This window comes from Eucalyptus grandis, chromosome 4, assembly GCF_016545825.1.
Source record: "Eucalyptus grandis isolate ANBG69807.140 chromosome 4, ASM1654582v1, whole genome shotgun sequence".
In the NCBI taxonomy this organism is placed as follows: Eukaryota; Viridiplantae; Streptophyta; class Magnoliopsida; order Myrtales; family Myrtaceae; genus Eucalyptus; species Eucalyptus grandis.
The window spans coordinates 14,911,923-14,930,093 of record NC_052615.1 but is presented as its reverse complement, the minus strand read 5'-3'; the positions used below and the strand labels follow the sequence as shown (position 1 = coordinate 14,930,093).

The 18,171-nt window shown below is 37.9% G+C and overlaps 3 protein-coding genes across 4 annotated transcripts; all 3 read left to right on the top strand.

Annotated features, from left to right (window-relative positions):
* The first annotated feature begins 1,545 nt into the window (after positions 1-1,545).
* Positions 1,546-2,917, top strand: LOC120292506 (alpha-farnesene synthase-like). Its single transcript, XM_039310730.1, has 2 exons — positions 1,546-1,789; positions 2,541-2,917. Exons 1-2 carry the CDS (start codon positions 1,546-1,548, stop codon positions 2,915-2,917), a joined length of 621 nt encoding a protein of 206 aa, XP_039166664.1.
* Positions 2,918-3,168: 251 nt separating this feature from the next.
* LOC120292434 (alpha-farnesene synthase-like) lies at positions 3,169-4,730 on the top strand. Its single transcript, XM_039310603.1, has 4 exons — positions 3,169-3,383; positions 3,465-3,606; positions 3,726-3,974; positions 4,131-4,730. The coding sequence occupies exons 1-4, from the start codon at positions 3,187-3,189 to the stop codon at positions 4,431-4,433; spliced, it is 891 nt and encodes a 296-aa protein (XP_039166537.1). The 5' UTR covers positions 3,169-3,186; the 3' UTR covers positions 4,434-4,730.
* A 10,043-nt stretch (positions 4,731-14,773) lies between these two features.
* LOC104441155 ((E,E)-alpha-farnesene synthase) lies at positions 14,774-17,862 on the top strand. 2 transcript variants are annotated; one of them, XM_039311771.1, is made up of 6 exons: positions 14,774-15,014; positions 15,675-16,046; positions 16,188-16,406; positions 16,488-16,629; positions 16,747-16,995; positions 17,099-17,862. In XM_039311771.1, exons 2-6 carry the CDS (start codon positions 15,895-15,897, stop codon positions 17,399-17,401), a joined length of 1,065 nt encoding a protein of 354 aa, XP_039167705.1. In that variant the 5' UTR covers positions 14,774-15,014; positions 15,675-15,894; the 3' UTR covers positions 17,402-17,862. The 2 variants fall into 2 exon arrangements, with proteins under 2 accessions (XP_039167705.1, XP_010052465.2); XM_010054163.3 differs by lacking the exon at positions 14,774-15,014 and adding an exon at positions 15,337-15,477.
* The last annotated feature ends 309 nt before the right edge of the window (positions 17,863-18,171 follow it).

The window sequence follows — 18,171 nt, the reverse complement described above, 5'->3', positions numbered from 1 at the left end:
CATTCCAACTTTATTGGCATGCTTTCGAGACTAAATGAGCATGTTCGCTTTCATTGTTTAGAGTGTTAGTTTCTATTGTATCTCCAAATTTATGGGGAAGAATTTTGAGAAATTTCAAAAGAAACAGAAACAGTTTCATGTTTTGCGTCTTGGAAACATTTGGGAACATAAATTGACGCCGTACCTCAAGTGTTGAAATGATAGGGAAAAAGGGAATGTGATGAATGCATAATCGACACCTCTTTTTGAATGAAGAGCGTGATGGAGATGACACGTGAATCGATAAATAAGAAATCATCCACATGAAACAAATTTAAGACGGAACGTCGCACTGAGACCATATTATTATTTGTTGAATCGAAATGACTGAGCTTTTACTTAGAATGAGATGGCAATGCACGCAATGGCTCATTCATAATCTCGTAAACAAGTAATATTGCGATCATGTTTTGATTAGAGAGAATTTCCATTTTGGCAATGCTTTAATTTTCCAGTTGAGACAATTAATCATCGACCGCCCCAAAAGTCAAAAGAGAGAAACTCGTTCTATATCATTATTTTTTTTCCTTTGACTAGGAATCGTTTTATATCATTATTGGTATGAAAATGATTGAACTCTTGGAGTACGGGATAAAAACTCTCTTGCTATTTGCTTTAATTACGTACGTCCACGGTCAGCGCGTGGTCATCGACTCAAATGGCCATCCATCGAATGAAAAATTACTGTCGACACGTGACTAACGCTGCTTGCATGAGGTTAAAAGAGCATAAATGCCTGAGGAAAGTTTCCCATCGTTGAAAAGTCACCATCCACATGTGACGTTGTCCCATCAACACTCCCCCTCGGACTCGCCTATATAAATCAAAGGATTGTACTCAACAATACTCACACTCATATAATCATAGAACTCGTAGAAATTCGCGATCTCACCAATCTTCTCAACTTCCACTCACGCGTCATGGAGTACGCAACAGAACAGGCCCAGTTCCAACCATGCCAAGCGAATCTACCAGAAGTTGTGGGCACGATGCACCAAAGAAGATCGGCCAATTATAAGCCTAACATTTGGAATTACGATTTCTTGCAGTCGCTTAGCAGCAAACATGACCTCGTAAGATTATAATTTGTAGCTTCCGCACTATCTTATTGTTCTCTTTAACTCTAGCCATCTCTTCCTTATATGAGCCAATGGACATTGGCATGCAATCATGCAAGTATTTGCACATGAGACGCATATTGATGTTTGAAGTAGTAATTTGCTCCAAATTCATTGTAACATTACAATGCATGTACCTATTAAATGTAGCAAGCAATGTTAGAGTTTTGGTCAGTGTTATCATATGTATTGGTCATCACATCCAGATTTGATTTATAGCTATCATATCATGTACCAAAACCAATTCATATAGCTCTACATATGCATGTACTAAAATAAAAACATCTAGGCATTGCTCTATAGATTGAATTATCTGAGGCCTTTTCAGGGTAGATTTTGATCTAAAAAATATGAATCAATTCTGCAGAAAGAAGTAATCACGGAACGGATGGAAGGGCTCGTGGAGGAAGTAAAGCGAATGTTATCGGAAGTGGTCAATTCGCTTGCCAAGTTAGAGTTAATTGACAGCATGACCAAATTGGGGTTGTCCAACCTTTTTGAAAATGAAATGAAAGAAGCTCTTGAAATAGTTGCATCCATCAACAATGATGTTTTCACCATGGAAGAACATCTCTATGCCAGTGCACTTCGGTTTAGACTCCTTAGACAGCAAGGCCATATCATTTCGCAAAGTAAGTTCAAAATATGGACCTGTGTGAATTCGTAGGTGTAAGATGTTACCATCAAATCACAACCAAAATATAAAAATAAAAAATCCTACATATACTAAAGATTACTATACAAAAGTTGGTTCTTTTTGGAGATATCATTGAAAAGTTGACACATGTTGACTTCAATATCACTTGTTGAGATTATCATTGAATTTTTTATTCATCATATTGGAAAAGTCCTGCAACCGACATATCTATATGAACTTAGGGTACATTTGGTTCGACTTTTTATGAAAGTCTGTGAGAAAATATAAAAACTCTGAGGTTAAAGGAATTTTTCAAAATATAAGTAGTGTTTGATCAATTGTAATTTAAAAGTGCTTTGAAAAACAACTTTGGTTTAAATAATATTTGGAAAAGTCACCCTTTGTAAAGCACTTTTCTTTTTAAATTCAAAACCAACCAAAGACTTAGGAGCCAGCGGGCAGCCGCCGAGGCCAATTCTGGCTGTTGACGCTGACAGCCCGTTGCGAGACCTGGAGAAAGGACGAAGAAAATATAATTGTAGATTAGACGGTGAAGAAAGTGTCCTCCCCACAGTGGTACGATGAAATTGGGTGCACATAAGCCACTCAAAGCTCATGCGTCGTTATTCACTCCTTTACGAAAAGATCTTCTGAGTCATCAGTCATCGTGGTTCTAATGTTGAGTATCATTAGCAATTATTCTCGGTTCTGTCCGGTCATAAATCTGACTTTCAATCTGTAATCAGATGAATTAAGGAGCTTCAAAGAAGGAAGCATCTTATTCAACAGAAGCAATTGCGAAAATGTTGAAGCTATGATAGAGCTTCTTGAGGCTTCACATCTGGCTTTGGAAGGTGAAAACATTTTGCACGAAGCGAAAGCCTTCTCAACTGGGATTCTCCACGAGAGAGTCTCTGGTTTGGACAGTCGGCTCTTTAAATGCGCCGTCCACGCTTTGGAGCTTCCGTTGCATTGGAGGGTCCAGTGGTTCGATATCAAGTGGCAAATAAGCTTGTACGAGCAACGGGAGGACAAGCAAAGCAATCTGCTTGAGCTTGCCAAGCTCAATTTCAACACGGTCCAAGCCACACACCAAAGAGATCTTATAGAGATATCCAGGTAATTTTATATGTAGTCACAAATGATGTAGAAAATGTAGCGATTCATTCGACCAAGGTCATCTATTTAAAGGATGTCATGTTCTATTTTCAACTCATCTCAGGATGATAACTCAACAAACTCGGTCGTGACATACATATATATATGCTCTAAATTCACCCTGGGAACGTGCCTATTTTGAAGATATCTCTACCAGACATTATGTGATTTTCCTAGCTTTTGATTCTGATTAGTTGCTTCGGTAAATTCAGATGGTGGAGGGATCTGGGACTTATGGAGCACGTGGACTTCACGAGGGATCGGCTGGTCGAGAGTTTCTTGTGTGCCCTTGGACTCTCTCAGGAACCACGGCTCAGCTCGCTCCGTAAATCTCTCACCAAAGTCGTCATCTTGATACTGGTGATCGACGATATCTACGACCTTTATGGTTCGTTGGAAGAGTTGGAATGCTTTACCAGCGCCATTACCAGGTTTTCCACGATGCCTCCCAATCTCTTCCTTTCGTCTCGGCTGAGTTTGTTTTCTCTAACTGGAATATCTGATGCTTCTAGGCGGGACTCGGAGCAGATTCAACAACTTCCCGAGTGCATGAAGGTGTGTTTCCGAGCGCTTAACGATGTTATTCACGAGATCGCTTATGATATTGGCAAAGATGAAGATTGGCATCGAGTGGTACCACATCTCGCGAAAGCCGTAAGTGAAAAACTTGTGGATAATTCCATACATATGCACATGCCACCCCAAATTTTTTTTATCTTTACATTATTGATCATCTCTGAATTTGTATTTTTTTTTTCCTTATTTTTTTACAGTGGGCAGACTTTTGCAAAGCCCTACTTACTGAAGCAAAGTGGGACAGTATGGGCTACACACCATCGCTGGAAGAGTACTTGAGCAATGCGTGGACATCATCTTCTGGACCACTGATCATGTCTCACGCTAGTTTCTTTGTGGGACATATGAATTTGGAGGATGTAGCAGATTTGCTGGAGAGAAACAAGGATCTGATTTATAATGTGTCCATGATAATTAGACTCTGCAACGACCTTGGAACGTCAACGGTAATTATCAAATTTCTGCGCTGAAGTTATAAACCAACTGAATTTGAGATGATGTTAAGAATTCTTAGCCTGCGAAAAAAAAATGGCATATGGTGTAATTGAATCAAGGAGATCGAATCTGATAAGCACATTAAATTGATTTACTTGTTCAATTAGGCCGAAAGAGACAGAGGAGATGCTCCATCGTCTGTGGTGTGTTACATGCGAGAAGCGAATGTTCCGGAAGACATCGCTAGGAAGCACATCAAGGAATTGATAAACCAGGAATGGAAAAGCATCAATGCTTATTGCTTCAGCAATGCCGAGACGCCCTTTGTCCGAACCTTCATTGATGTCACCGTGAACGCGGCTCGCGTTGCGCATATGCTTTACCAGTTCGGAGATGGGTTTGGCGTCCAGGACGGTGATATTAGGCGGCAAATTTTATCTTCAGTGATCCACCCTGTCGCTCTTAACTGAGATAGCGCAAGTGTAATCACAAAGCAAGTGCGTAAGCTAGACTAGCTGCTGCCGGTCGAAGGATTTGAGTACTCCACGCAAATTGTATCCTATGCTGCATAATCATTTACTTGGGTTTACAATGGCCAAATCTCTGAAAGATGTCCATGTTACAATATCGCACAAAGTAACCATGTTCGTAGTCGGTCTGATCCACATGAATTGCACTCTGAAAAGAAATACTCAAGATCGTACTAATCTGACCCTTCTCATTTGATGCGACATTGAATGTTGTAATTGGCCGGTGGTGGTACATTATTTGCTTAGTAGAATCAAAATCATGAAATCAAGTCAATCGCAAGCAATTTTTTTTTTTGGTTTTCTTTTATCTTGAAATTAAAACTTTACTATATAACATGCACTTTAACTACATGACCTAATTTTATTAACAAGCAAATTCAAATTAAATGAACCTAACATGCAAACTATTTGACATGCACCTAATATTTTTATATTTTTTTATTAAAAAAACTAATTAAATTGTTTAAAATGAATAATTTTCTAATATGCTTTGAGGGTTAATTTGACTTAAACCCTATCCTATCTTAGAAAACTATTTTTTTTAAAGAGAGATTATTAAAATGTGTAAACATTATTTAAGACCTTATCTATATAAAAAAAAATTATTTAGATCCATTCCTAATCTATTCCAAAAATTACCAGAACGAGCAATCTAAAAATGCAATCCTAATTTACGAAACCAACATATTCCGATACAAGATTTGATTTTTTGAATTTTTTATATATTTTTTTAGTGTTTTTCAAGATAAGCAATTATCAAATATATATTATATTTAAAATAATCAAGATATTCATCAAAAGAATGATTAAAATAATTGAAAAAATAATCAGTTGTCTCACAAGTTAAATTAACAATTATTTTAACTCTAAACATCACATTAGAGAAAATTCAAAATAATTAAAAATTTAATCTAAAATCTTATGGATCAAATTAATAATTATAATGATTTAATAATCAAAATTTCATCAGAATGCCCCAAAAATCAATATAATTAAAAAATAATCTGACGATTTACAGATCAAATTAATAATTACAGTAATTATAGGTAAAACCCTAAGGATAATGCTTAAAATATTAACGAAATGAACGTCGTCATCCAATGTTCCAATTTGAGCAATAAAGACAAAACTTGATTAAAAATTAAAAAAAAAAAAACTAAATAAAAAAACTACCTTGACTTTTTCAAAAAAAAAAAAAAACTACACCAACGCGCCGGATTTGGACCGATGATTTGCGCTGAGGTCGAGGACGGTGGCGCGGGCGTCGGGCAGCGAGAAGCACGGCGACTGGTGGGAAATCCAGCAGCGATGACGGGCGCAGGTTGCAAGCGGAGGTGCTGGTGGTGGTGGTGTGACAGTAGCAACACGGCAATCAGAGGCTCGGGGGCGAAGGCTGCTGGTGCCGTGACGAGCGGCGCCGGGCGGAGGGAGGCGTGGGCGTTGGTGGCGCTCAGGCTAAGGCAGAGGGGGGGGTTGACAGCTGTTGCAAGCGAGCGATGGCAGGAGGGAAGAAACAGTGGTGGCGATTGGGGCGACGACGATGCTACCTGTGGGTTTGCTGTTTAGAAGCGGGCGGTTACGACTTTGGGCGTCAGGTTGCTTTGGTGTCAGTGACGGTGGTGCTCGTGCAGGCGCGCAGTGGTGGTGCGGAGGTGCAGGCGTGGGTGAGGTGCAACGAGTGCCGGGTGGAAGGGGGCGTCAAGCGTTGTAGGTCAGCGACGGGCTGAGGTGCGACTTGCTGCTAGCGTTGGGGACAGAGAAGACGGTGGCGCGGACTTACAGGTGTGACGGCGGCATCGGGCGCGGGCTGCTTGCGTCGGATGAGCAGAGGCGAGGGCATCGGGGTGTCGAGTGAAGATGGCGCTGATGGTGCTTGGGCAAAGGGGGGTGTCAGCAGCTAGGAGGAGAGCGGCGCGGCGAAGAGGTAGCACGAGTGAGGCACGGTGAGTTCCGGGCGGAGAGGGCATCGGGCGTCGCTAAGGGCACGCATGATAAAATTTCTATTTCTCGCTCTGTTTCTCTGTTTCTCGGAACAGGTTTGAAACAGAAATCCATTTGGTAATGCAATTTGATAAATCAAAAGCTGAAATTTTTAACTTCTTAATTTCTGAAATAAAAATCAAAAGCTGAAATCAAATCATATAAAAGAACCTTGCACTTTCTTGCTAATTTAATTCACTCGTAATCACAACTTCACAAATTATTGCTAATTTTCTTTTTCTGATTTTGCTCGTGTTTTTTTATTTTCATTTTTTTTTATAACTTCCTCTTTAGGATGAAAGGCAATTGAATGGGTCCCCAATTTTAAAAAATGACCAAAGTTCTTAAATGCTTACTTAAAAACAATGGAGCTCTTTCCTCCTAGAAAGGGCACGCGCATGGCCATTTGAAGAAAAAATTCTTACATAATAGATGAATAAAAACGTGCCTGGAAATTTAACCTTATTTCTTTACGGATTCAAAATTCTTGCAAAATCAAAATAATTATATTGTTACACAATCTTGAATTTTAATTCAAAGCAATGGATTCAAGAGAATCTCTCTTTTTGCTATGCAAGGGCCATTAAAGATTCATTGAGCAACAATAAAGAAATTAGGGATGGGCACCTGGATTGATTCAATTTGAGAATCAAAATAAACCAACCTTCCCCCGATTGGTTCCTAACCATAAACGTTACTTCAAAGTAGAATTCTCATATATTCCTTTACACCATCAATTTTATTTTGTTGATAATCTTGTATAATACTAGTCTTTGATAAAATAACAAGGCTGTGTAGGTGCCATTGATGGCACCCATATTCATGCTTCTGTACCGGTGTCGAAGCAAATCCCATTTAGAGGTAGGAAAAGAATCGCTACTCATAATGTGATGTGCATTTGTTTATTTGATATGAAACTCGCTTAGAATTTCCTAGGCCGCCACCTAGTATTTGCTTGTCCTTTAAAGAGTAATTTTCTTTTTGATCATATTTATAGTTACAAATTATAACCAATGTATGAATACATTGTTGTAGGCAAATACTATGTTGTAGATTCTGGTTATGCAGCAACTCTAGGATTTTTAACTCATTTTAAATGTGAACAGTATCATTTAAATGATTATAGGGGTACAGCGAGACGGCTAACAACTGCAAGATAATTGTTCAACGATAGGCATTCTTCTCTAAGGACTGTCATTGAAAGATCATTTGTGACATTGAAGAATCGTTTTTCATATTGAGGCACATGCCCTCATTTGCAATTTGAAAGTAAGCACATATTGTAATTGCATATTGTGACATCCATAATTACATCCATGATCAGGACAAAATGGATAAAAAAAATTTCCCTATATAGAGATCTGCAGTACTTGTCTAAACCTACGCAGGATGAGCTTGCAAATGATACATTGACTGAGGAGGGAAACCAAATAAATACGCTTAGGAAAACAATTGCCAATAAAATGGCAAGGGATAATAATATGCCGAAAGTTCTATGAAATTGTATTTTCAACTTTTGTAATGTATTAGTATTATTTCAACTATTATTTTGTATTTGGGGATTTTCTATATTGTTATCTAATCAATTTTTATTTTTAGAAATAAAAATTTATTCTATTATAAAATGAAATTTTATTTCTGAAATAGAAATTTTGAATTGTTATCAAACGGGTTTTCTTTACTCGAAACTTGTCCAAGGAATATAAATTTAGAAATTAATTTCTGGTCGAAATCAATTTCTTGAACAAAAATTTTGTCATATGCGCCGTAAGAATCCAAGGAAGAAGACACTCCTTTTTTTTTTTTAATATGTTTTTGTTCTTTCTCTCTCTCTGCTCACCCTCTCCTCTCGTCTTTTCAGCCTTGCTTCTTTCTTTTCTTTGTACTTTTGTCAGAGGAGAAAAAGGAGCTGCCCCTTCTTCTACGAGGAAAAATGTTCCGCTTTTCTTCTCTCTTTTTTCTTCCTCTCTGTCTCTCACGCTTTTTTTTTTTTTAATCTTTCTTGCGAATTCCTCCTCTCTTTTTTCACTCTATATCTCACGATTTTTTTTTTTTTTTTTTTTTTTGCGAATTCTCCCCATGCACGAATTCTTTCTTTCGTTGCTCCACCCTTTCTGTTCACGAAATATCCTCTTTATAGCAAAAACCTCTCCTGACCTTTAGAAAGTTACACTTCCTTAATTGTGGAGATTATTGAATTTTAACCCCGACTGGACTTGCCACCATGAATTAACACTTTGATTCTTTTTTCTCATATTACCAAAAATGCATCCAAGTTCATTATTGATTTTTGCAAACAACTCACCTGATGAGTATAACTCCTCAATACTTTCCCTTCGATTTATCAATTTGGCCGTTCTTCTCACCGATTTTGAGTTTGGTTTCCATTTTGATTTTCTATTCACTTGATTTCTTAATCCTTGGTTGGAAATTCGGCTCCACATTTATCAAGATTGAATATCTAATTGAAGCAAGAATAGTTTGTTAGAATTCCCACCTTCCATACATAATCAATCAAATTGATTTTCCCCTTATTTCCCTTTTAGAGCTTAAAAATTAATCCCTAATTTTCTATGAACAAATAACTAGGTTGCCAAAATTTAGGTGTCAAACGTTGTATAGTACAAGGCCCTAAGGGCAGCTCACACTAAACTCGCATCTTGGTGTAGCACTTAGCTCTTGCATGAGATGCACACTGACAACTCATCATTGGATTCACAACAATCATGAACATCAATTCATCATCTTGATAATTCACAAGACCAATCCAAATCCATCTCATAATCAGAATACAATTTACAAACCAAAACATATATTCTTTCACATCTCTGTTCATCAAAATGAATTTATTTCACAAGACATTTCTCAAAGCATTTTAGAGTTTTTCATAAACCAAATTCACAATTTGATATATGTATGTAACCTTTCCTAACGTTTTTCATATAACGTTTCTCAAATCAATTTAGAACTCATTTCATAAACCAATTTGCAATATATATGAACTTTCCTTCCATAACACATTTCTCAAACTGTTCTCAAATAATTGAACAACAATAAATGCCTAATCTCAATATTTATGCAACAAACATGCTTTAGTTACACGTATGATACTCAAATCTTTCTTACTTTTAAGATATGAGTTTATAAATTTGTAGAAGAGATAGCAGCACTTATTTGAAAAAACTGAAAATTGATTGACCTTCAGTTGCTCAAGTTGACGCACTCGTATTCCTATTAATTAGTTGAAAAATGTTATCAAAATTTGAGTAAAATACTACTCTAATGAATGACTTGACTAAACCACGCTCAATCATCAATGAGTCCACTCTTGCGTGCTAGTAAAGAAACTCGTTTATAAAGGATGTTCATCTTTTCTATTACATGTAACTCGTACATGAAAGTTCATAATTTTGTTTCGATCAACTTGTACTTTAGAATCGATTTTCATTAAACCACACAACTCTATGATGCCCTACATATCATTTTTATTTACATTCACAGCCCGATGGCTCATCAATTGAACCTCACGGTTCAAAATCAACATAACTTTGAATTTATGCCTTGACTTTGAAAATTACTCTGAAACAATGGACCTGAACGTTTACCAAGCGTTGCAATGTGCGATTGATTTGACTAGTTAGGACGTACGGATCGGCTACCGACGAAGCTTTTTCTCTTTTCCCCTATTTCCTCCGTCTTCTCTTTTCATAGTTCACAGATTAGCACCTCTTCTCACTTCTTCGTTTTCTCTGTCGGTGGTCTCTTCCCCGTTTGACGTCTCTTTCTTGTGATAGTAGAGATTAAGAATGTGGGGACCTGAAAAGCCTTTGAGCTCAACAGCCAATATTAGTGAAGGAAAAGTTCGAATCTTCTTGGTCCAGTGACTCAATGAAATTCATGCACACGCTTGTCTCTTTCTTGTGTTCTTGTGAGACTAAAAACAATAATATGCAGACTTGAAAGGCATTTGAGGTAGACAGAGGATATTTCCGAAGGAAAAGTTAGTATGTCTATTTAGTTTGTATAAATCAGTACTGTCGTATCAATGGCTGTGATGGTGTTATCGTGCATCACGTCCTCATTTGGCTTATCATACACGTGTGATCCAAGAATTCTGAGTCACGAGGTATTGAACTTTATGTAAGTGATAGCGATCGATGGACACGCATCGGGGGCCGTCACAATTCATGAGGAGCGCGCACATATTGTATGGAAAATCGTCGAAGGTTCGCCCGACCCTCATATAAAAATCTAGGTATGTCTACCTCACACACCGAAGATGAGTTTTCTGTGGCTCCAATTTAGCAGGGCACGGCAGTGCTGACACGCCCATGCGTCGTACAGACTCATTCAGCATTGTCGCAAGCTTATTTGGTGACAGTCGAGATTGATTGCTCAACCGTTTTATTCTAAGAACCAGTATGTTCGCTTTCATCACTCGAGATATTAATTCTACAGGGGTAAAACGTTGAGGTATTTCCGAAGAATTGAAGAGGAGTCCCCGTTCTGCTTTCTGGAGACGATTGGATGTCCTATCCTCATGAAATAATATTTTAGTCTTATAAAAAGAATTACACAAAATCTTAACACAAGACGGACCAAAAAACTAAAATCTTAAAACAAGATTTTCACTGCTTCAAACATCCTGATGTAATTCATGAAAGCCGTCTCTTTGATACTTTTCGCAACAAATTCTGCTCAAACTAGGTAAACCACTTAAATAAGAAACCTATTTCAACTAAGAAACCTATTAAATTTAGGAAACTTTTTATTTTCAAGTTCAAACTCAAGATATATCTTCAAAAATTAGTGAGGGTTTCCATCACTTTCTCAAAGTAGAGACAATTGATCACCAACCGCCCCAAAAATCAATGCTGAGAAACTTAATTCACGTTAATACTGCTTGAAAATTGTTCTCGGAGAGAGAGAAATTACTATATAGAAACTTGCTATTTACTTTCATTACGTAGGTCCATCGTCAACACGAGGTCATCGACTCAAATCGCCATCCATCGAATGAAATATCTCTATAGACATGTGACTTACGTTGCTCGAATAAGGTTGAAAGAGCATAGACTCGTGAGCATGATGTGTCGTCATTTAAAAATCAACATGGACATGTGACATTTTTGTCCTCCATTTCTTTTTCTAGTTATAGGCATTTGTTTATCTAGTTTATTTAGCCTAACAAGGTTTGACTAACCTTATAGCCTTCTAAGTTTAGCATAATCAATGAGAAAAAAAGAACATTCATTTAATTCCATTGATAAAAAATAATTTAAAGTGAGGAAACTCCATCTATACCTGTATGTGAAAGATAATTTAAGTCATAAATTAAATTATCTCTATATGAAAGCAAAGTTAGATTAATGAAATTGAATAATTCAACCAAAGGGATTATAGTCACGAAAATCATTACAATTTTGTTGTATACTATCATAGAGTAAAGCATAGACCTATTTCCAAATTTTATGTGATGCACAAATCCTCTACTAGTCTCAAATTGAAATGCACCAAGAAATTAACGACCAAGTTGTGAGATTTAGTAAGACTACTACCAATTGCTCTAAAAAACTTAAGCTATAAATGAATATGTGGTTTAATATTGAATTAGTTTATCATGAACAAGCACAAACTGTTGTTGAAAAAACATGTGACCATACAGAATTAAACCAAAAACAGATGAGTAAACTGAATTTTGGATTAATGTAATTTGGTTGGTACGATCTACTCAGGGAGAGTAGTACAAGCTTTCATTATAAATCAAGCGATACAATAAAGATTGTAATCATATTCAAGTCATTCAAACATTCATAGTATTTTCTAGCTCCCAACTATATCCAATAACTCACAGTGTCTTTAGCCATTGCAATTTTTCTTGAAACAATCTCTCAATCATACAAAATAATACACAAAGTTGATCTCATGACAGAAGGGTTCTTGAGTTTAGGTGCAAAGTCAACAGAACTCACGAGGGGAATTTTTCAATACATTCTTTGTACCTTGGCACAAACAAAGGCACTAAGCCCAAAAAAAAAAAAAAAAATCCAAATTACAACACTTACATTAATCCCATGATACAGACTCTCTATGAACTCGGATTTTGGAAATCTACAATTTTATAGCTTTAGTCGGTCTTAACATATCAGCAGCTTGAGAGTCCTAGTCCAGCTGTCCTTGGGGACGTGACCAACGTTCACTCGATGTGAACCATACTTCCACACACTTGAATCTCGAGACATATTGTCAACACAAATGATGGTTGATTGCTCAATTTTATAAGACTGAGTGGAGTACCCTACGAGCAAACATCCATATCAACCAGAGAAGTGGATCGCACACCCACTTTATTCTTAATTAATCCCCCAAATCTGCTTTTTTGGCTAGAGGAATGTGGCTTGCGTTTTGCTAGCTAGGCATTTATAGATTAACCGAGTTTTATTTGACCGAACCTTATGTAGCCTTCTAATTTTTGATTTGTGAGGTCGTGTCGTGTTCTCAACGTGATATCTGCGTGTGTTCGGAGATATTTGCTAGTTTTATGGTCACTCTCAAGCCCCATGGGATTCACCTATATATATCGAAGCATCGTGCTCAACAACGCTTACACTCATTCCATCACTAAACTTGTATAAATTTGTCTCTCACAATCTTCTCAACTTTCGCTCGGTCGTCATGGAGGACAAAACAGAACAAGTCCAGCTCCAACCATGCCTAGCGCATTCGCCGCAAGTCGGGAGCAAGACGCACCAAAGAAGATCGGCCAATTACAAGCCTAGCATTTGGAAATACGAGTTCCTCCAGTCGCTTAACGACAGATATGACCTCGTAAGAATATACCTTATATATTCCACGCTAGTGGGTTCGAGGTAATTTGGTTGTTCATTATCGACATTGTTCTTCTTTGGTGTCGGCTTTAGTTTTAGTGATCCCTTCCTCATACGAGTGAATAGTTAATGGCATCCAATCATGCAAGTGTTTGCACATGAGACATAAGAAAATTATCCAAAAAATCCTAAACCTATTACACTTTAGCCAATTTAGTTTTAAACCTTTTAATTTTGCAAATTTGCCAATTGAGTCCATTTGGCCAATTTTATTTGGAATTCATTAACATGGACATTAGTTGTCCTACGCGTCATAGCCTACACTGATGTGGATACAATCTAATAATATATATATTTTTCAATTTATTATTATTTATTTGATTTTTTCCTCTTTATTTTTTCCCCTTTCTTCTTCCTCCATTTGTCGATAACTGGCCACTAGCCACAGGTGATGGCCGGGCTCGGTGAGGGCTCCCCTCTCCGAGCATCTCCTGGGCAAAGGAAACGCCTAGTGATGGTGGGCCTCGCTCAAGCCAGATTTGAGCAATGGCAATTTGCAAAGTTGATGTGGTACATACGCTTACTCATCTCTCTCTTTCATTGCGTTGTGCGTGTGTAGGGCATTTGTTCATTATGGTGTTCCTCTTGTATGGAGTGGGCAACTTCATGGTGGTCCCAGCCATCGTTGATGTCACCATGCTCACGCTTGCTTAGGTGAGGCCAACCCCTGCGTAGGCTAGGGCGGCTTTGTCTTTGGCGGGCGATAGCAACCCTCACCTAGATGAGGCTAGCTCGCTCAACCATGGCCATTGGTTAGCCATCTCCTATGGCTAGTAGTCAATCACCGCCAAAAGGAGGAAGAAAAAGGAAAAAAAAAAAGAAAAAGAAGGGAAAAAATATAAAAAAAAATGTTAAAATATTATAAAAAATTGTCTATATCAATACTGACCGTGCCATATATGATGGCTAGCATGCATTAGAGAATTCCAACCAAAGTTAGCTGGATGGACTCAATTGACAAATTAGCAAAAGGTTTAAAACTCAGTTGGCAAAATTGAAAAGTTTAAGACTAAATTGGTAAAAATATAATAGGTTTTGGACTTCTTGGACAATTTTCCCTATGAGACATGCATTGATGTTTTCTTGAAATCGAGCATGGTAGTGTATTTTGCTCCAGATTCATCTGTAACATCATGCATGATATTGATATATGTCATTATCCATTTAATTGTGGCTAGCAATGTTTAAGTTTTGGTGAATGTTATTATATATATCAGCCATCACATCCGGACTTGATTTATAGCTAAAATATACTGTACAAAACCAATTTATATGGCTCAACATATGCATGCACAAAAATCATAACATTTGGCATTGCTTTATAGATTGAATTTTTTTAGGCCTTTTCGAGGTATATTTTGATCTAATGAATTCAACTTGACTCAGCAGAAAGAAGCAATTAAAGAACGGGTGAAACAGCTTGTGGAGGAAGTAAAGCCAATGTTATCAGAAGAAGTCAATTCGCTCGCCAAGTTAGAGTTGATTGATAGAATGAGAAAATTGGGGTTGTACAACCTTTTTAATGATGAAATGAAAGAAGCTCTTGAACCAGTTGCATCCACCAACAATGACATTTTCAACATGGAAGATCATCTCTATGCTAATGCACTTCGGTTTAGGCTCCTTCGACAGCATGGCCATGTCGTTTCACAAGGTAAGTTCTAAATATTCTTCTGACGTGTTATTATCAAAGCACAACACACATCAAATAATCAATGAAGATTACAACACAAAAGTTGTTCCTTCCATACCCGTCTTAATATCCTTAGAGTTACTTTTAATCAATTAATGGAGAGAATGCATGAAGAATTAGTTTAAATCATAGACATAAATTGGTCCAACTTATGTACAGACAAAACTTGACGTGAATTTCCAGCACGTTATTATTGTGATGGCAAGCCCCACCTGAAATCCATGATTTATGAAATCCTTTCTTGAGTAACCATTAGAAAGCTAGACACACATCGGCTTCGAAATCACTCTACTGGAGAAGCGCGCAATTGACATGCCTAGATGTCTTAGCTCTTCTGAAAAACCCTTCTTGTTTCCAGAGAAAGGACTATCAAAGATAATGTAAATGTGGACTAAACGGTGAAGAAAGTTTCGTCTGCAGAGAGGTAATATGAAATGGAATGCATACAAGCCACTCAAAATTCACGTCTTTTTTCACTGCTTTATAATAATATCTTTTAAGTAGTCGGTCATTGTACGTCCTAATATTAAGTAAATTTGAGTATGGTTAGTACTTAGTAGTATCTGCACTCGTTCTCGGTTCCGTCCTGTCGTAAATCCTTGGCTTTCAATTTGTAATGAGATGAATTAAGGAGTTTCAAAGAAGGAAGCAACGGGTTGAACGGAAGCAACTGCCAAGATGTTGAAGCTATAGTAGAGCTTCTTGAGGCATCACATCTGGCTTTGGAAGACGAAAACATTTTGAATGAAGCGAAACCTTTTCAACTGGAATTCTCCACGAGAGAGTCCCTGGTTTGGACGGTCTGCCCTTCAAACGTGCCGCCCATTATTTGGAGCTTCCGATGCACAGGAGGGTCCAGTGGTTCGACATCAAATGGCAAATTGACTTGTATGAGCAACAGGAGGACAAGCAAAGTAATCTGCTCGAGCTTGCCAAGCTCAATTTCAACACGGTCCAAGCCACACACCAAAGAGATCTTATAGAAATATCCAGGTAATTTTAACACGCTCAAACTCATTTAAGATTTATGTGGTCTATATTCATCTTAAGAAATTGTACTTTGATGATATCTGTACCGGACATGATGTGTTTTTCATAGCTTTTGATTTTGATTAGTTGCTTCGGTAAGTTCAGGTGGTGGAGGGATCTTGGACTTCTTGAACATGTCGACTTCACGAGGGATCGGCTGGTCGAAAGTTTCTTGTGCGCCCTTGGACTCTCTCAGGAACCACGGTTCAGCTCTCTTAGAAAATCTCTCACCAAGGTCATCATCTTGATACTGGTGATTGACGATGTCTACGACCTTTATGGTTCATTGAAGGAGCTAGAATGCTTCACCAGCGCCATTACCGGGTTGGCCACGATGCCTCTTAATCTCTTCCTTTCGTGTTTGTTTTGCTTATTTTCTCAAACTGGAAAGTCTGATGCTTTCAGATGGGACTCAGAGCAGATTCAACAGCTTCCCGACCGCATGAAGATATGTTTCCAAGTGCTTCACGATGTTACATATGAGAATGCTTATGATATTGGCAAGGATGAAGATTGGCATCGAGTGCTACCAAATCTTACGAAAGCCGTAAGCAAAAAACTGTTGGATTACTGCACGTCCATGCATATGTCACCGCAAGTAATTTACGTCCTTAGATAATTAATCATCTCCGATTAAATCTTCCTTTTCCCTTATTTTTCACAGTGGGCAGATTTTTGCAAAGCGTTACTTACTGAAGCAAAGTGGGACAATATCGGCCACATACCATCTTTGGAAGAGTACTTGAGCAATGCTTGGACATCATCTTCTGGACCACTGATCTTGTCTCATGCTTATTATTTTGTGGGACATATGAAATTGGAGGATGTAGAAGAGTTGCTAGAGAGAAACAAATATCTGATTTACAACGTGTCCATGATAATTCGACTCTGCAATGACCTGGGAACGTCTACGGTAATTATCAAACTTCTATGCAAATATTAATTCGACATGATGGACAAATTCTTAGCTTGCGGAATATAATTAACAAGTTAAATTGATTTATTTGTTTGATTAGGCTGAAAGAGATAGAGGAGATGCTCCATCCTCGGTGGTTTGCTACATGCGAGAAGCGAACGTCTCGGAAGTCGTTGCTCGGAAGCACATCAAGGAATTAATAAACCAAGCATGGAAAAGCATTAATGCTCATTGCTTCGGCAATGCCGAGTTGCCATTTCTCCAACCCTTCATTGATGTCGCCATGAATGCAGCTCGTGTTGCGCACATGCTTTACCAGTTTGGAGATGGGCTCGGCATCCAGGATGGAGACATTCGGCGGCAAATTCTATCTACCGTGATCCAGCCTCTTGCTCTCGACTGAGATATTAGCGCAAGTGTAATCACATAGCAAGTTTGTGAGCTAGACTAGCTGCTGCTGGTCAAAAGATTGAAGACTACATGCAAAGTGTATCTTAGGCTGAGCAATTATTCAGTTGCGTTTGCAATGTCAAATAATGCCGGAGCCTTCTGAGACAACATCGGTTCTACAAAAGTGTTACCAATCTTTACTGATACTTTAGTAACTATACTGATACTTCGGTAGCCGTGTGTTTTGAAGGGTGCATACATTCATTGAATCAAGCAGTCTTGGATACCTACACCCAACAATATTTATTTCTTATATTTTCAAGGTTTAGTAAAATGTCATTTTAAATTTCTAGAGTCCTTATTTATGAGCCCTTTGTCTTCCCAAAGAGTCTTGTAATTGCTCATACTTGGAGGGTTGCTTCAAGTTCGTCTATATAACATGTTATGATGAATAAGAATGCAGACTTATTTGAATGTTAGTTCGTTTAGCCTTTAGCTTGAGAACAAGAAGGATTTCTTATTGTGCTCTTATCTTTTAGATGGATTCCTATGAGTGGCAAGCGATGTTACGTCCCGACCCTCTGGGCACGTGTCCATCCCTGCTTGGTCGATATAATAGCGATGTTCTAGAACGCATCGCTGACTAATTCATTTTTGTGATAATTCCCCATGATCACCAATCACATTAAAATTTCACAATTTGATACTCAAATAAATAAACAGAGAGCACCATTGCAATCAGCACAAAATTTCGGTTGTCAGTTATTATAGCCTAATTTCTGG